Here is a 16,638-nt window from a genome sequence, read left to right on the forward strand (position 1 = left end):
TAACTGTTTTCATAAACTAAGACATGAAGAGTACAAGACCTTTTTCTACCAAAAATGAATTAACTTCATCTTGCAGCAGTGTGCTTGGTCTTTTAGACGGGTGGTAAAAGACAGGTGACTAGTATCTTCTTGAGATGTTTTAGAAAACAGGTTTTCTACTTGGGCATGTTAAAATTGTTTACACAGTATGTATACCTTGTATACCTCTGTGGAATCAGGGACTGTTATTTATTACTATGCTGTACTAAACTAACTCAGCAGAATACAAAAAATATGTTTAAAAGGGAATATAAGCTTTCAGAAAATAAGTGAATACCCCCCTCCCCCCACCACACACACACACCCGCCCCTACCTACCAACCCCCCTCCCCCCACCTACCAACCCCCCATAAATTGGAAAGGAATTTATTAATAGTCTAGCAATAAGAGGGAAGTTTTGAAGAAAAGCTTTCTACGCTCATTCAGATATTGCAGACTGCAAAAAAAAAGCTTCTGTGCATTTTTTTTCATTTTTATTATGAACTAGTCTGGCTTGGAAAGAAATGGTGGAGGTGATTGAGAACCTCCTACAAGGGACAGAAAATGCATGGCAGCCAAACAGTGTTTTAAGTCAGTCCAGATTTGCAGAAAAAGGTAAGGGGCGGGGGCAGGTGGCCTGGAACAGTGATTGTGGATCTCTATAGAAGCCCATGGGTGGTTCCCCCCTACTTGTGTGGGAGAGAAGATAAATACTGAGTTAAGTTCAGTAAAACTTTGGGCAAGTTGACATCATCCATGAGTAGCTTGTCGCTTTGGTGTCTTTAAAAAGGTTAAGAAACGAGCTAAGAAGTGGGAGAATTTTTCTCTTTTTAATATCAAACACACAAGAACAGCCTGGATGACTTTATTTCTGTTTTTAGATTTGAACTCTGTGTAGAAGGCTCTTTATTCACCAGCTCCTTTCTAGTGTGTTGTATGTTTGAAGTTGTGAAGATTGTTAATCCTTCATTTCTTTGGATAGCTTGGTATTGTTTTGGTGCAGATCGGATAGATCTGACCTCACATAAACTTGAAGAACAATGGAACAAGAATAAGTGAATTTACATGTGAGACCAAGTGGAAAAGTTGTGATCATGAGGAAAATAATGCTCAAAATCAAGTGGGAAAGCTTGGGGGGAAAAGCAAGTTTTCAGACTGAAGCAGGTCAAGGTAAGGATTAGTTTCAAAGGAAACTAATCAAACTCACCTTGTTTAAAGCTAAACGAAATGCTAACAACAGTTATGCCCACAGAAGGAACCCACACGTGAGGTGGCAGAGAAATAAAAGTTCTCTCTTACGGCTTTCAGTTCTTCATGCTGCTTTCGTGGCGGTTGTCTCTGAGCACCTGACAATGTTTGAAAAAGGACTTGGCTTGGAAAGTTAAACTGAACCAAATGGCTGTTGAATTTTCTTAAAGATTTTATGCACAGTAAAAGCATAAGATCGTGAAGGAAGGAAACCTTTAATACTGCCTTAAAAACTATTGTGTTTTTTTTTCTTCCTGGAACTTTGTATTATATGTCACTGTGAAAAAATCAGATTTTTATTTTGGTGGATTCTCCTCTTGCCTAAGATGAACCTTGAGAAATATTGTAATCTGAGGGAAAATTATAGAAAGATGTTCTAGAATTTCTTGCTTTATTTAAAAGATGTTTTTTCAGCAAGACTCCTGTTTTTTCTTTGGTTTTATGAATATGTGAGCGTTATCACAAGCAGTGATCTGTACTGGTCTTCTTCCTCAGTATCTAGTTCAAGGAGTAGGGCTGTGTACAGTTGCAGGAATGATTGAGCTCTTTGGTATTGCTACCAAGATTGAAGCTAAAATAAAAAATCTGGTACCACGAGGTTTTTAGCACATTTTATAGATACAGCCTTACTGATCACTTGATGCATTTGCTTTTATATCACTTGTGACTTGTAATTTAACAATTTTTTTTGTTGTGAGTATTGTGATATGATCTGATGAGTGTCTCGAGTCTGAATTAATCTTACCATCCAAAACTTTTTTTTTTTTTTAATGGTGACACTTTCTGCTTTGTTCCTTCTTGTCAATTCTAGTGTGAATTAACTAGGTGCCCTTTTTTGTTTAATACAGTTGAGTGTATTTCTGCCAGTGTGAGAACATAACAAATGTCTCTGCTTTTGCTTGGCTATTTTTAGTACTGTTGCTTGTATCTGTTTCTATTCAAAGAATTCCGTTGGAAGCTGTTCCAGGAGAGCATGGTTTGGCGACATGGGAGGGAGCTGAAGTGGGCAGGGAGAGCCAAGTACCGGGTGTATTCATGATCTGGCAGTGAGATGTCTGATGTCTGATGTTTCCTGTGTGCCACCTCGTTTACAAGAACCCTGCTCAAAGTGAATTCCCAATTCTGTGTATTGTCCTGGCTGCATGGCTCCCAGCTTGAAATAGCTATTTCTTTCTGTCATTTGGAGTAACTGGGTTTCAGCTTGAGTCCTCTTACTTGGTTTGTTTTTCTGTGTAAACAGCAATTAATTTTAGGGGCTGTCAGAGCAAATAGCTGAAGTACGCATTTCTACAGTTTAATAGCCAAAGCTGACAATTCCCAGTGCTTGTGTTTTTCCCTGCTCCGGTTACAGTTCAGCATCTTTTTTTATTTTGGTACCACTTTAATCTGGATTAATTTAATAAGTTTCTTAAAAAGGTTTTCTTTGTTATTTAACAGTTCGGGTTTTTACCCTTTTTTTGCTGTTGTGTGAGTTACTCACTTGTGGATACAGTTAGCTGTTGATGTTGTTGATGTAGTGGTAATGATAGATAGGGGCATGGTCCACTGGAAGTACTGCTTTTTTTTTTTCTAACTGCTGTGTCTTACAGTTGGTACTATTGACAGACTACGAGCCTGAAGAGTCCTTGATGTATGCTTGTGGTTGTGTTGTTATGTACTGACTTACCCCAAGCTTAAACTGTTTCAAAAGTGTCCTGCTGATGTTGTCGCTAGAGGTGTGGGAAATAGTGACTTTGAGACAAGTTGGATGGAGTTCATACAGGAAGGTCATATGTCCTGTGCAGCTTTAGTGGTGTGCTTCAGTCTTGTCTGAGATGCTTTGGCTACTTAAATATTTTTTTTTCCCTTGTAGTATGGATAGCTTAACCAGGGTGTGACCCGAGGATGTATGTCCTTCTATGTATTCTTTGAAGAGAACATCTATAACTTTGGTTTGTGCTCTGCAGCTATTTCCTTACCTACATGTGTGTATCTGTGTGTGTGTGTGCGCGCGTGTGCATGCCCTGAGCTCGCCTGGGCGTTTACCTGGCCCCTGAGTTCATCTTGGATAGACTGGAAAGCTGTGCAAATTATTATATCTGCAGAGGCTTTGCCTTGTGATTATTATGGTGTTTTTTTTGGTGGCAAGAGCCATTTGAATGACTTCCAAGTCACCCAGCCCTGTCTTCTGGGATGAGTCTGTCTGGATTTCCTCCTTTGCCCCTTGGAGGGGCTGCTGCTGTGAGTTTTAATGAGCTGGCAGAGGGAGCAAGCCTTCTCAGGGTGGGACTTTTGATACAAGGGAAGGGTGGACATTTAAGTCTTATTATTCTTGTGAAAGTCAAGTTCAAAGATGATCAGCAAAAGCATCGAATATTTAGTGGTGTGTACAAAATCATTAAAGATTGCTTTTGGTGGCTAAATTGCTTTAGGGTAGTTTGAGTCTCTAGTTTAATGCCTGAAACTGAATGTAGACAGGTATTTCTGTGGCTTGGCGAAAGGACTGTATTCTAGATTACTGTAAACTGTGTTAGGCTGTCCCAGTGTTGGTTAATTATAGCCTCCCCATGTTTGGACAGAAGCATATCTAAATTCTTCTAAGTGTATTCTTTACTGCAAGTTACTGAATACTAACAGGTATCTAAGAGGCTGGGCATTAAGGAGTGTTCCTCAGTAAAGGTGATAAAAGTTTCTATTTTCCCACTGGTGATCAAAAGAATATGTATGCTGTAAGGTAGTGATATATTCAAAGTCACTGCTGGCAGATCCCCTTCCTGGGATTTTTTTTTTTAAAGTACCTACAAGGTGTCCCCTTTTTTTTTTTTTATTTTATTTTTGTTGTTGCATGCAGAGGACCCGACTGGGATCAAGTTTTGCTGTACTGGATCCCAGGAAAACAAAATCGAAATCTCATATTTTACCTATGTTATAATTGTGCATGGCTGCTGAAATGCAAGTTCCCCCTTTCCTTGTGGACTTGATACCCATCTCTCATGTCAGATTCAGCAGTTGTATAGCTACATAGTTTTCCACTGGATCAGCTTATTCAACTGACTCACTGTTTTGTTTTAGAGGGTTTAGTTTGCTCTTGGGTCAGCTTACTGAACCCACTCCCTCTGCAGCTGCAGTCATTACTCTGAAGGGGAGTAGCAGTATTATGTGGTTAAGGAGTAGGGGAGCAGGAATGCCATTTCTGGCAACAGCTCACAGTTGTGTGGTATTAGATGTGAGCTGAAATGCAAGTTTTAGTGGAATAAACTGTTTGGGTTCTACCTGCTCTGGGGATTGAACTTTGAATTGAATACACAAGCAGGTCCCAAATGGGAACTAAAACTCCAGTCACATTTTTTTTGGTCCCAAACTCTGCTCGGCCATCCTCCACTTGTCTGCGGCTTCAGGAAGACTGTGCTGGTTCTGGCTGCAGAGGGTGATGATTTTCAACCCTGAAAAACCTGCTAGTACAGGTTTTTTTCCTCAGCTGCGACAAACCTTTCATTTAAAATGAAGGACTAGTTAATGTTTTTTCAAGCCTCCTAGTTAATGCGGTGTATAATACAGACCGAGTATTTGTTGCAGGGGGTGACTAGGCTGTAGTTCTGCTAGCTGCTGTTTTGTTGGAAGTTGTAGACACTGTAGTGCCTTTTCACTGGATGCTACTCAGGAAACCTTAGGAGGGAAAACGCTGAGAGCTTTACCACTTCTGTTTTACTTTGTTCATTTTTCCTTTTTTGGGGGCAGGACACAAACCCAGGGGATCAGGTATGAACAGATTTGTAGTACTGATGGATCTTGACCACTGAATGTAGCAGTGGTGGAAATACGAGTGAGTATGATGTGTATTGGCTTGGCTAGTGTTTTGTTTTATCGCTTTAGGTTAGAAAATAAGAGAGCCGAGGACTTGGAAGTGGAGGTATTCCTTTCCTATGCAGCAGTAGGAAGCAGGTTGTGTGTGGCTGTGCAAGCATCAGGAACCACCTCTGAGCTACTGTGGTCTCCATGTGCTTCCCAAAACACCAAGTCGGCTGATGGTTCAGGATAGTGCATGGTGTAGTCAGTGGTGGGAATACATTTGCTTTTTCTTTGGTAGCTTTTAGAGAGAATTCATGTAAGAAGAGCCTTTTCAATGACAGGGCAAACAGGGCAAGAGATGAGTTCCTTCCATCAAAGATGACAGGAACATGTATTTAATATTTCCTCAGGTCTTAGAATGTTGAGACAGGCCAGAGCTTTTCTTAAAATGCTCCTCAGCAGATAAACTTACTTCAAAAGTGAGCTTGTTGTTGCCCCTTCCTCACAGGATCCACATGACTGTTGCTTCTTAGAGAATTCCCATTTTTTATATATTATATTTCTATGTAGACTAGGGTAGTTTTGTTTTATTTTTTTTTAAAGTTCTTGACAACAGCTGTGGTCTGGTCTGTGTTATGGTCTAGTGAGAATCTAGTTCTGCCAGTCCTGAGAGTGGTGCTTACGTACAAAATAACATGCAGTCAGTCAAACTGGGTCTCTGTCACTTAAGATTCCATTACAGTCAATGGTAAGTACTGGTAACGAGTGCATCTTGCAGGTCCTTGCAAACACGGGGCTTTATAATTAGTTAGGACAGGGAGCAAGACTTTATTCTTTTTGTATGTGGGAGTCCAGCCGGTTGCTGTCTGAAATATTCTTCTTGCAGAAAGGCAGCAAAAGATGAGAATACATTGTCCAGAATCACTGGACAGTGTTGTCGTCTGATGACCGTCGAGCTGGATGGGTTTTGCTAACCAGTTTTTTAGCAGTCTGAAGATTGCCTTGGTTGTGTGAAAGGTAAAAACCCTAGGTGAAAATTGGTTAGACTTACGTGATTTTAGGGTGATTTTTTTTTTTTTCTAATGGTACTGAAAGTTGAATTTGGGGAAATCTAGATTCCTCCTTCAAAAGGTTCAGTACGAGTAAGGGCACTTGTTGCCTCTGAAGTTTGCGTATTTATAAAGAAATTATGAGGGCAAGTCTGCTGGATGTTTATTGGGTGTAGTTGGCAGACTGATTAAAGCTAGAGTAATCGTCAGTGTATACTAAAATGTAAAACACATGCTAGGCAGAGACTGGGATAATAGTGTAGATAGATATTATGAGATTAGAAGATTATTTAAAAATAATGTTAAATGATACTACTTAACTTCCATAATAAGTGCGTGCAGAAAATGTGCACTGTTCGGTCCCCTTTTTTACACCATGCTTTTGAGAGGGGCTCAGGGTATGTGACTAGCCTTTGCCTAACTCCAGTCTTTGTAGATGAACACTTCTTTTCCAAAGCAATGCTGTCTTTTCTTTTATTTGTAAGAACTATTCGTAGATTTCTTTGTCATCTTTTGTATAACATTTGCTTAGGAATGCTACTGCTTGAATTCAGTTTTTTGCTGGTAACAGGGTATTTTTGATTTCTGTAAATCAGGGTATGTTCTTAGCGAATTATAGACTGACTTGGCAGAATAATAATTTTAACTGTTAACTCAGTGGGTTTTAAGAAAGCTGGGTAAGAGTATTGTTTATTTGGTGTGCTTTGCTAACACAACAGGAAGTGTATATGTTAGTTTATGTGTTTGTGCTGGTACTCTGTCCACACCCAGCAATCCTCTTTTCTTGGAAAAATGTTACAGCATACACATAGTACAATTTCTCTCATCTGTGGTATTCTGCCAGTGATGCAGGTCTACTCCTGGCCATCAATATTTTTCCTGTTTACTGTAGAAGATCATAAGGTGGGACATGAATCCTCCCAGGATCCGTAAGTCCAGGTTACTGTTGTTGGCTTGGGGCAGTACAGACACTGAATAATCAGCACTGCTCCTGAGGAACATCTGGCTCTTGCAAACTTTTTTCCCCTTTCAAGCAGTAGTAAAGGTGGTGAGATACTTCAGACAACAGCACGTGAGGGAAATGCATTACATCGATGCTTTGCAGACATGATTTTTTTCCTTATGTCACGTTATTGCTATAGCAGTAAAATCTAGGCTCATTGTACATATACAGTGGTCATGCCATCATGAGGGAGCGTCCTGTAGCTCTTTCCCAGCCCTGTCATTGTGAGAAATCCTTGTCAGTTGGTTTGTGTTTGGAGTATAAAAAAGCTATCACGTTTTTAAGGTGTTCACACAGATTTCTTCGCGTTGTTCTTTATCACAGATCCTTGTCCAGAGAGTCAACAAAAAAACTTTCTTGAGACTGCCTCAGGAAAAGAATTGAAACTGCAAATGTTTTGTTCAGCTGATGAAATTGAATATCGAACTTCAGAAGGATTCTTGAAAGTCAGGTGGTATTGCAGTGCGTGGTCTGTCCCTGGAAGTTTAGCAATAGATTTACTGTGTCTTGCAGGGCTTGCAACCCTATCAAGTCAATTTGTGTACTGTGTATCCCTAGCTTTTCTGACTACCTTGAGTCTAAAAGGACTAGATTTCTTGCCAAAGGAAACTTGAACAAAAAAATCAAAGAAAACATTATTAGCTTTAAAAACATGCTTTTTGTGTTGATATGCATTCATTTATTCTTCAATTCTTTGCCTTCCTCTTTTCCTTCTAAAATTCAAAGCAAACCCCCAGCTGAATGTGTTGGATAAGACTTAACATTATGGAGGCTTTGGGAGGAAGCAGAGTTTGGTCTTTTCAGCAAAGTTGGATGTTGAGATACCAATACTTTTGTACTGCTTTTGGAAACGAGAATAATTGTTGCCATTCTATCACCAGTCTAGTGAGGGCTTATATGATGCTGTATCTGCTGTTGCAGTGTAGCTTCTTGGGCTAAACTTGCTGTACAGAAAGAAACACTAAAAAACCCAAAACATTGAGATTTGAGGATGATTTTGCTCTTAAATGCCTCTCTTGCTTTCCATTTTTAAGTCTAGTTATTTGCTTTATGAGGAAATCCTGATATTTGGATTTCTTAGAGCTTGAGGAGCTAAATGTACTTGAACAATTTTCTTGACTACTGGTCAAGGTTTTTTAGATTTTTGTTTTGTTTGGCATTGTGTTTTTTTGTTTTTAAAATAGAAGTAAAGATAACCTTCCTCTGGAGGTACCAGATTACATCAGTGGAAAAAATGGTTTACAGCAATCTTGTGCTGCCTTTTTTTTTTTTTTTTTTTATTATCGTGAAAGGAAGTATGACCACCTTTGCACAACAGTTCTGGGAAGTCCAGTCTCTAATGCTTTCTCCTCCTTTTTTGCTAGTGCTCTAGAGGTCTATTTCATTTAATGTGTATCTATTTCTTCAAAATACAGCTGTTTTGGCTCCTTACTAAAGTTGTGGTCAAGTCAGATATTAACTGCTAATGAGGGACTTTTGCACTGAGCCAGACCCTGATGTGGAAACTGAAGCATCTGCTTGTCTGACTATTTTTTTTTTATCTTTATAAGAGATATTAATTAAGAGTTGTCTTCCTCTCAAATCTTCTTTCCTCGTTTGATCTTCCATTAAAATTAAGTTCATCAGTTTGTGATAGCCTGCCCATTGCTATGACAACAGTCTGCCAAATGGACTTTAGTATGAGGAATGGGAGAGAGTAAGAAGCTACTTTGCGGGCTAGGAAATGTTCCTGTTCAGCCCCATCTTACTAATTAATAATATCCCACTTAACACTCAAAACTGTAGTCACTATGGTAATTTGGAGGCAATGGCTGTCTGCCTCTCTTCTGCCTGCTGCTTTGGTACCTTAAAGGGTAGGTGTGGTGGGGTGTGAAGTGTCAGCGCGTGCCTGTGCTGGGGAGGTGCGATGTTTCCCTGGTCAGTGCAGCAGCAGTGGTGAAGCAGGACCCTTCAGCTTCTTGTGCATGCTAGGGCAGGGCTGGTTGCTGTGTTTGGATGCTGCCTATAGGTAGTGGGAGCCAACAAGGGGAAGATAAAATGGCTTTATTTTGAAAGCTCTCTTTATATTAAGCTGCCAGTTGTGCTTTTATGAAGATTGGATTGTGTCTGAAATGGGTTATAGCATGTTTGCCGTGGCTTGATGGGGAATGTTGAGCTGAGGGTGTGTTTCTGCGCTTGTCTGAAGGAAGTACAAGTCCATACTGCTGTCAGGAAGGCTCTCCCCGTTGCTGGCTTTCTGCTTTGGACCTGGTGCCAAATTGTGCTCCTCGTGGGCTGCACGGTCAGCAAGATGAGGGTCATCTGTAAAGATCCTGTTACACTGTTCAGGTTGTTTGGCTCTGTTCCTACCAGCAGGATGATCTTGCTTTGCTGCTTTATTCCCCAGGAGTGTTTCAGACGTTTGTGTGCCTGCCTTTTTCCTTAAAGTATCCTTTCATCCTGAAAAACAAACATGGCACAGAGACACTCTAAAATAGGTGTTAGGAGAGGGAGAAAAGACACAGTCCTCTTCAGGTACTGTAGGTTGCCTTCCCATCCTAAGTGTAGGCTAGAGTTCAGCGTGTGCTTTACAAATGACAGAAAACTCTGTGTTTTAATGTATGTGTACTGCTGTTATGTCCAAAACATGGATCAAAAAATATGGAGTAGCTTTGGTGAAATTACAGAAAATAGCATTGAAATGTATGTCAGAATTCCTACGTACCAGAATCTGTGTAAATGTTAATTCAGAAACTGCAAAACAAATTGAGACCCAATGGAATTATGGTTTCTCAACATATCTTATATCATATTAATTCCTGGTTAATTCCAGGAAATCATATTTGAAACTGTTAACTTGTCTTTCAGAGAGGTTAGTGCTGTATGTCATGTTCTCTGTTCAGAGCTTTTTTTCTTTGCCTGTTGTGCTAGGTTCAAATCGTGATGAGCTGATGACAACTTGGAACATCCACCCCCCCCACTCCCCCCCAGAAAACCACCCCAAAACAGCATAAACCAGCCTGAAGGTCATTATTAATCTTTGCAAACCTAAGTTTTCAGACATTGGCAATCCAGTCAGCAAGGCTTCCAAAGCAGATTTCAACACAAAGAGCAAAATTAGTTTCTACTGCAAACTCAACTGAAGACTGTCTGTCCATAATGTGTTTAAAATATCAGTGGGCAGCCATGGCCAGGTAGTCAGTGATAAATTCTGAACTTGCTGTTCAGGGTGTTTCCACATCTACTTGATATTTCACTTTCCATAAAACATGTTGCCACGAGCTTGAATAACCTCTGTATTAATTGTATTTGGCTTTTAGGGTGCCAGGCACAGTGTTCTGAATGCTTGTGTGTTCTGGGGCTTACAAGACAACAAAAGTTAGACTACCTTAAAAGACTGGGAGACATACTGGCTTTGGTGAATATATTCATAAAGCTGGAGAAACACAGTGTTCCAATTCAGCTCATACTACAGTCAGTTCCTGGTAAAGGCAGGCCTTTTCTTGTTAAATATGTAAGGGTTCAGGGAAATACACTTTCTCCTCAGACTTTATTGAATACTTTGAATTTCTTTATGTGTTAGTTAATGTCGGGGTTCAATTTTGGCCAACAAAAATGTATTTCTGAAGTGAAGAGGAGATTTAGATGATAATGGAGTAAATTTTCTCTTTGATTCTAGGTGAGGCTCCTGAGCATCTTGAATCAGTGTTAAACTGAAACATCTCATTGCAACTTTTAATTGTTGAGTACACATTCTTGTCCATGCAATCACAGTAGTCTACTCAGTCTTCATCTGAGTGTTATTGTGCATTGAGCTTGGTGATAGCCAGCTTGCACCAGAGCTGCTGCCCTGATAAGTTGCATGCTGAGGCATGTTCATACATTAGGGCTGCCATAAAAGTGTTTTGCTGCTTGCTTGCACATCTTCTGCCCAGGTGCACTGCTTGGAGGTTGTCCTTTGTTCCCTAAATGTGCAGTTTTACTTCCTAGTATCATGGGGATAGAAACCAGGCAGTTGACTGTGACTGTTCTGACCAGTTGAGACTGTTTCCAGTTACCATAACTACTATAAACCATCCTCATCAATTGGCTGTGTGTTAGATACTGTACAAACACAGTACAGGGCTAGTAAATTTGTTTCAAAGTAATCTCAGTGTTAGAGGATGAGTGAGCGTGAAAGCTGACTGCCACAAACAGGATAGCATTGATATGTGTGTGTGTGTGGATTTGGGTTTTCTTTTGGAAACAACAAGGGTATGTTTAAAGCAGAGTAACAGGTAGTTTTGTAAATAATTTCTGTTAAGTATGAGGGAGAACAAAACAAAAATACTGGCTACAGGGGCTGGATTTAAAGGTAAGTATCATCATTTCTCTTATAAATGAGAGGTGAGAAATAGAGTGGGCGTTGGCCATGACCTCTGTATATGTGCAGGAAAGCAGTTTGATGGTAGGGGAGAGAGAGCAACTGCCTAGTTTGTGAATGTGATTTTTGCATATTCTGAGAGTGTATGAGAGTGGTTAAATTCCAGGCATCAAAACAAGACAGCAGGTATTACATAAATGTAAGGAGTGATGCAGCTGTAATTTCAGCATATAGCAAAGTCTGTATATAAATAACTGGAAAAAGCTGTGAGATTTAGATGTTGTCTGGAAGTACAGATCTAGACAGATAGCAATCAGCTGACAAAAATGTTTTTTACCCAGTACATTTCCCCATTTACAGTAAAGACTGCATTATATCCAGTAATAGTATATTAAAGCTGCTTTCTCAGGAGTCTCTATGTAGAGCTCGTGGTAAATACAGGAGGAGTTCAAGCTGCTACATTAGTATATTATCTGGATGTTGAATCAGTATCATGAATCATGCCTTAACTCATGCTGTTTGTTTTTTTTTCTTTCAGATTTTCTATTTTGTACATACATTGTTTTGTATATACTGTATATGATGACTTCAGTGGGCAGTGAACGTACCCGGGGCACTCGGGACAAAACACAGATTTCAACCACACAGCCAACACAACCACAGAAACAAGTAGTACAGGTATGTGATACTATATAATCTTATTTGAGTTGAAAGTGAGCATGTAATGATAGGCATTTTTTCCCAAAGTCAGTAAAAACTGAGAAAACATGGGAGGAAAAACCATGGTCTTTTTCTGGAAGAGTATGTTTGATACCTGGCTGTAATTTCTCAGTAATCCAGCATAGCATTAAATTGTTCCTGTATTCTTGCCTCAAAAGGAGCTTTATGTTCTTCAGCAACATTGCCCATCAGTGAGGAATTCTGTGCTTATACCTGTGTCAGGATTTCTGTTCTTTGACCTCAGTGTCCTCAGATCTCAGCTGTTCCATATGCCAGCCTCCTGATGCTAGAAGATTTCTGGTCAGTAGAGGAATTTGGGTGGGTGGGTGGCAATAGCTTCATTAGGTGCGTGCTGTATTTTACAGCATGATTCAGCATATCTGCAAGTCAAAGTCCTAAACTTCTTGTGCAGTGTCCTCAGAAAGTGAAATGAAGGGGATCATCACCTAGTGGATTGAAATTATTTTGAGTATCTGCGAGACTGAAATTAAGCTCCTACCCATTGTCTTGATTCTCAGCAGCAAAGTAGTCAAAAGTCGCGTGCTTGTCTGGGTTTCAGAGTGCAAAATGTCTGCTCCTGGCAACACATTATTCTCTTGTCAGGTACCTCTCAAAATTGGACCCAATTCAAGAATTGCCTCAGTTCTCTGCTGGCAGAGAGTTCATTAGTCTAGAGGTGCTCCCTTGGGAAATTGTCTTTTATTGTCTTTCAGACTGATCTTTTAACATGGAGGGGGTCTTGGTTTGTTTTGAACAGTATTAATTATGTGACCTCAAGCCCTTATCTCCTTGCACTGCAGTGCTTTGCATAGTGGTGATTCATGCTAATGTGTGGATTTAGAAAGTGACTTTCAACAGATGAAGTTGAATTTGTTTTTATTTTATAAAATAAGTAAGGCTGCAGGAGTGTAGTTAGCAGGTTGACAGAAGTGGTGGTTTCCTCTTTTCTGACATTTGCAAGACAGCAGTGGAGTATTCTGCCCAGTTTTGGATTCCCTGCACAAGACAGACATTGACAGATGGGAGCAAGTCCAGCAAAAAGCTACGAAGATGGTTGAAAGGCTGGAGCACAGGATGAATGAGTGGTGGCTGAGGGAACTGGATTGCTCAGCCTTAAGAAGGCAAGGCAAGGTCATATCTTCTATTCAGATACCTCATGAAAGGGAATAGGAAAGATGAAGCCAGACTTTTCTCAGAGAGACAATGGCATAGGTTGGAGCACTGGAAATTCTAGCTTTTAAAAGGGAAAAAAATTGTTTACCATGAACATGGTCATGAATTAAGAGAAGATACGGGGTCTCTGTCTGGCCCCAAGCAGCTCCTCTGATGGGACATGCTTTCAGCGGGAGGTTGCACTGAGTTGTCACTGGAGAATCTTTCCAACCTGTGTGACTCATTGTAAGTGTTAAGCCTTACAGACCTTTTACTACATTTTTCTGCTTATTCCACTTCTTGCATAGTAGATAACTGGTTTGGTCAATTTGGTTGAAAAAGATGGTTATTTAATATACAGCAATTATGTTTCAGTGCACCACTGCTTTATTTTTAGATATCAGGTAGACCTTCCTGCTTAGTCAGGCTTTACAGATCAACAGAAACATGTGGGATTTTACTGTTTAATCACCACTGATTAATTTTTATGAGTGCAGAATAAAGTTGCTTTCCCAAATGGAGATTTCATTGTCATAATACCACATTAATCATCGTTTAAGTTATTTAAGAAGAAATATCACAGTTCTTTTGCATTGTGTCTGGATAATAGATATACCACTTTCTTATAAGACCTGGGCTTATTACTGTCACTTAATTCTGTGTTTTGCACACTTCTGCTTTCTGGTAGTTTGAAGTTGTTAGTTAAAAATTTCCTTTAGTCTGTTACGCTGCAAAGATAATGTATCTTGTAAGGTTGATAAAATTTTTTGTCTTAAGATGCTAATATTTTCTTAGTTACAGTCAAAACTTAATTATAATCTTGTATAGGATGCTACAATGTTACTTGTAATGATGGTGCCTTAAAAATAAAGAATAACCACTTGCTGGGAAACAAACCAAAACTTTGTGACACTGACTTGATATTTGTGTAGTAAAGACGTTTTGTGGGTTTTTGTTGTCGTTTTTTTTTCTTCTGAATCTTCAGTTCCATCTGGGTGTAATCCACTGGCATAACTGTTAGTGATATTGCACCTACTTGTTTCTAAGCTCTCTGCTTACACAGGAAAACTGAACTTACTGACACACATTTCATACTGTTAAAAAACTGATAAATATTTGTCTTCTAATGTGGAATCAAAAAGTTGGTTTATATAAAAACGGATCTAATGGCTTCCTGTTTCTGGTTAAATATGCCATCATGTCACTATAGAAATTACATTGCCTGAATGTTTTTACTTTGGATATCTTCAAAGGAAATCTCTTCACTAGCTTAAAAGCTGCAATGGGCCTGAGGAGCCTGAAGTCATAGGGAGAAGATGGAGCAACAAGGCTTAATTCCTGAAACCAGCAAACCTTTATTTTTTCTCTCTGCTGAGCTCTCAGGAGACACCAAGAGTAGGCTTTTTTGTACAGAGCATCACACTGATGAGGAGGCTTCTGTGGAGGGTGGCACTGTGACTGGCATGGGGAGTTCAAGAGCAGGCTCCTCTCTCTGATACTGGGTGGAGTGACGTGTTAAGCTGTCAGATGACGCTTTGAAAATGTGAAGTAGTGCAGAGTACTTCACTCCATTGCAAATGCTAGTTGTCTTGGAACATCGCCTCTGAGAACAGCAAATGTCTTTTCCCTCAAGGAACTGGGAAAGCTGCAGTAGCTTTTCAGAAAATAAGCAGCTGGTGGTGTACGGTGTAGTAATTTTTAGACTCTTCTCAGCATTTACACTTGGCAACCTCCTCTAGAGCTGTATTTGTGGTAAGCTCCAAAAGCAAAGCAGTTTGAGGCTGATTAAGTCCGAACTTGTGAGGCATAGAATTTCATGTGGGTATCCTGTGAAGTGAGACTGTGCAAGGTGAGGTTCAGCCAGCTGCCCAGGATGAATCCTTTCTGCCAAGAATTTCAGTGGATATGGTGGTCCCCTCCTCAATGAAGAAGTCTTCTGCAGCACGTAAACTCACATTTTGGGTCCTGGCTCTCTTCAGCCTTCTCTAGCATGAGATGGCAGCCTCTTCTGTTTGAGCAAAAATCAAGCTATGTCCAGGGTCATGTAGCAGTTATCTCTGTTATTCTCATGGCAGTGCAGTTCAAGTAGACTGCAAATGCCATGCTATTAAGAATGGTCTGTATGATGTGACGTTAATGTTCTGGAGTTGCTTTCTCTCTGGGGCAGCCATAGCTCATTTGTATTTATGGCACGTTACTGCATCCATTCATTTTAGTCTTTCAGCTTTTGGAGAAGTTGTCAGCACAGATTTGTGGTCCAGAAATGTTACAGGAGTACCAAATATTTCATCAATAGCAAGATCCTTTAGCAGTTTTCAGAGACCAATATTCACTTATAAAGAAAGTGCAGCTGTTCACAGGCAAAATCTTGAGGCACGACTCAGTCTCTTTTTAAGTGCTCATAAAACTACGGTCAGGTTGTTCAAAGAGTTGTGGAAGATGATGTGAGCAGGAGTTATCAGAGATGTGATTAACTCAGAAATACCACGGCCAGTTTGTTATGGTAAAAGTTGTAACTGGAGTGGTAGATATTAAGTAAAAGTAAGGGTAATAATGTCAAAGCATATGCTTCTATGGTAAAGTCTCTATTATATGATTGTCTTATTTATGTGGTGACCTTTAAGTGTGGTTCAGACACATTAGAATCTGTTGAAATTGCTTCTGCCCCACCCAACTTTTTAACTATAAAATGGTGGTAGAGGAGATGTTAATCCCTTCTGCATAGCACCTCTGTGCTTGTTCATGTTCTTTTTGAGAATCTGGAGGAAAAAAATACACTGATGGTAGGAGATACTTTTAAAAATATGTTATCTTTTGTGTACTTTACTGGATGTTTGCATTTTTCAGGCAACAGCAGAACAGATTCGCCTTGCTCAGATGATCTACGATAAGAACGATGCAGATTTTGAAGATAAAGTGAAACAAGTATGTTTCTTACGGCACAGATCTTTTTTTGCCCTGCAATAAAGTGCTCCAAAACTGGCTTACATTTTGTAGCTAGAGCATCTGTTTCTGATTCAGATGAAACCTTTTCCAGAAGGATGTAAATTTAACTAGGAAAAGGTGTTCTTATTGCACTGTAAAGTCTTTTTACGAGAAGTTGTGTGGTAATATAGCTCTGGATGTATTGTTACATTGGTGTATTTTCCTTTGTAAATAACCCTTTAAGCCAGAACTCATCTGTACCGATGTCTCTTCCAGAATGTATCTGCCTAGTATGGTCCTGATGCTTAATGATTGTCAGAATAAAGAGTGCATTCAACTTGTCCACATGTACATATACATGGGAAAAATGTAACCTATGTAACCTATATTTGCTGTTTTTCAGGAAAAGTAAA

The 16,638-nt window shown here is 39.7% G+C and overlaps 1 protein-coding gene across 6 annotated transcripts in view; it reads left to right on the forward strand.

Annotated features, from left to right (window-relative positions):
* The first annotated feature begins 11,966 nt into the window (after nucleotides 1-11,966).
* Nucleotides 11,967-16,638, forward strand: part of UBAP2 (ubiquitin associated protein 2) — a 117,863-nt gene continuing 113,191 nt past the window's right edge. For all 6 annotated transcript variants that reach the window (XM_055790290.1, XM_055790291.1, XM_055790292.1 and 3 more), the window contains exons 1-2: nucleotides 11,967-12,106; nucleotides 16,148-16,225. In XM_055790290.1, the coding sequence (XP_055646265.1) occupies nucleotides 12,008-12,106; nucleotides 16,148-16,225 (177 nt within the window). In that variant the 5' untranslated portion in view covers nucleotides 11,967-12,007. The remainder of the gene's footprint in view (nucleotides 12,107-16,147; nucleotides 16,226-16,638) is intronic.

Source organism: Falco peregrinus, chromosome Z (assembly GCF_023634155.1).
Source record: "Falco peregrinus isolate bFalPer1 chromosome Z, bFalPer1.pri, whole genome shotgun sequence".
Taxonomy (NCBI): domain Eukaryota; kingdom Metazoa; phylum Chordata; class Aves; order Falconiformes; family Falconidae; genus Falco; species Falco peregrinus.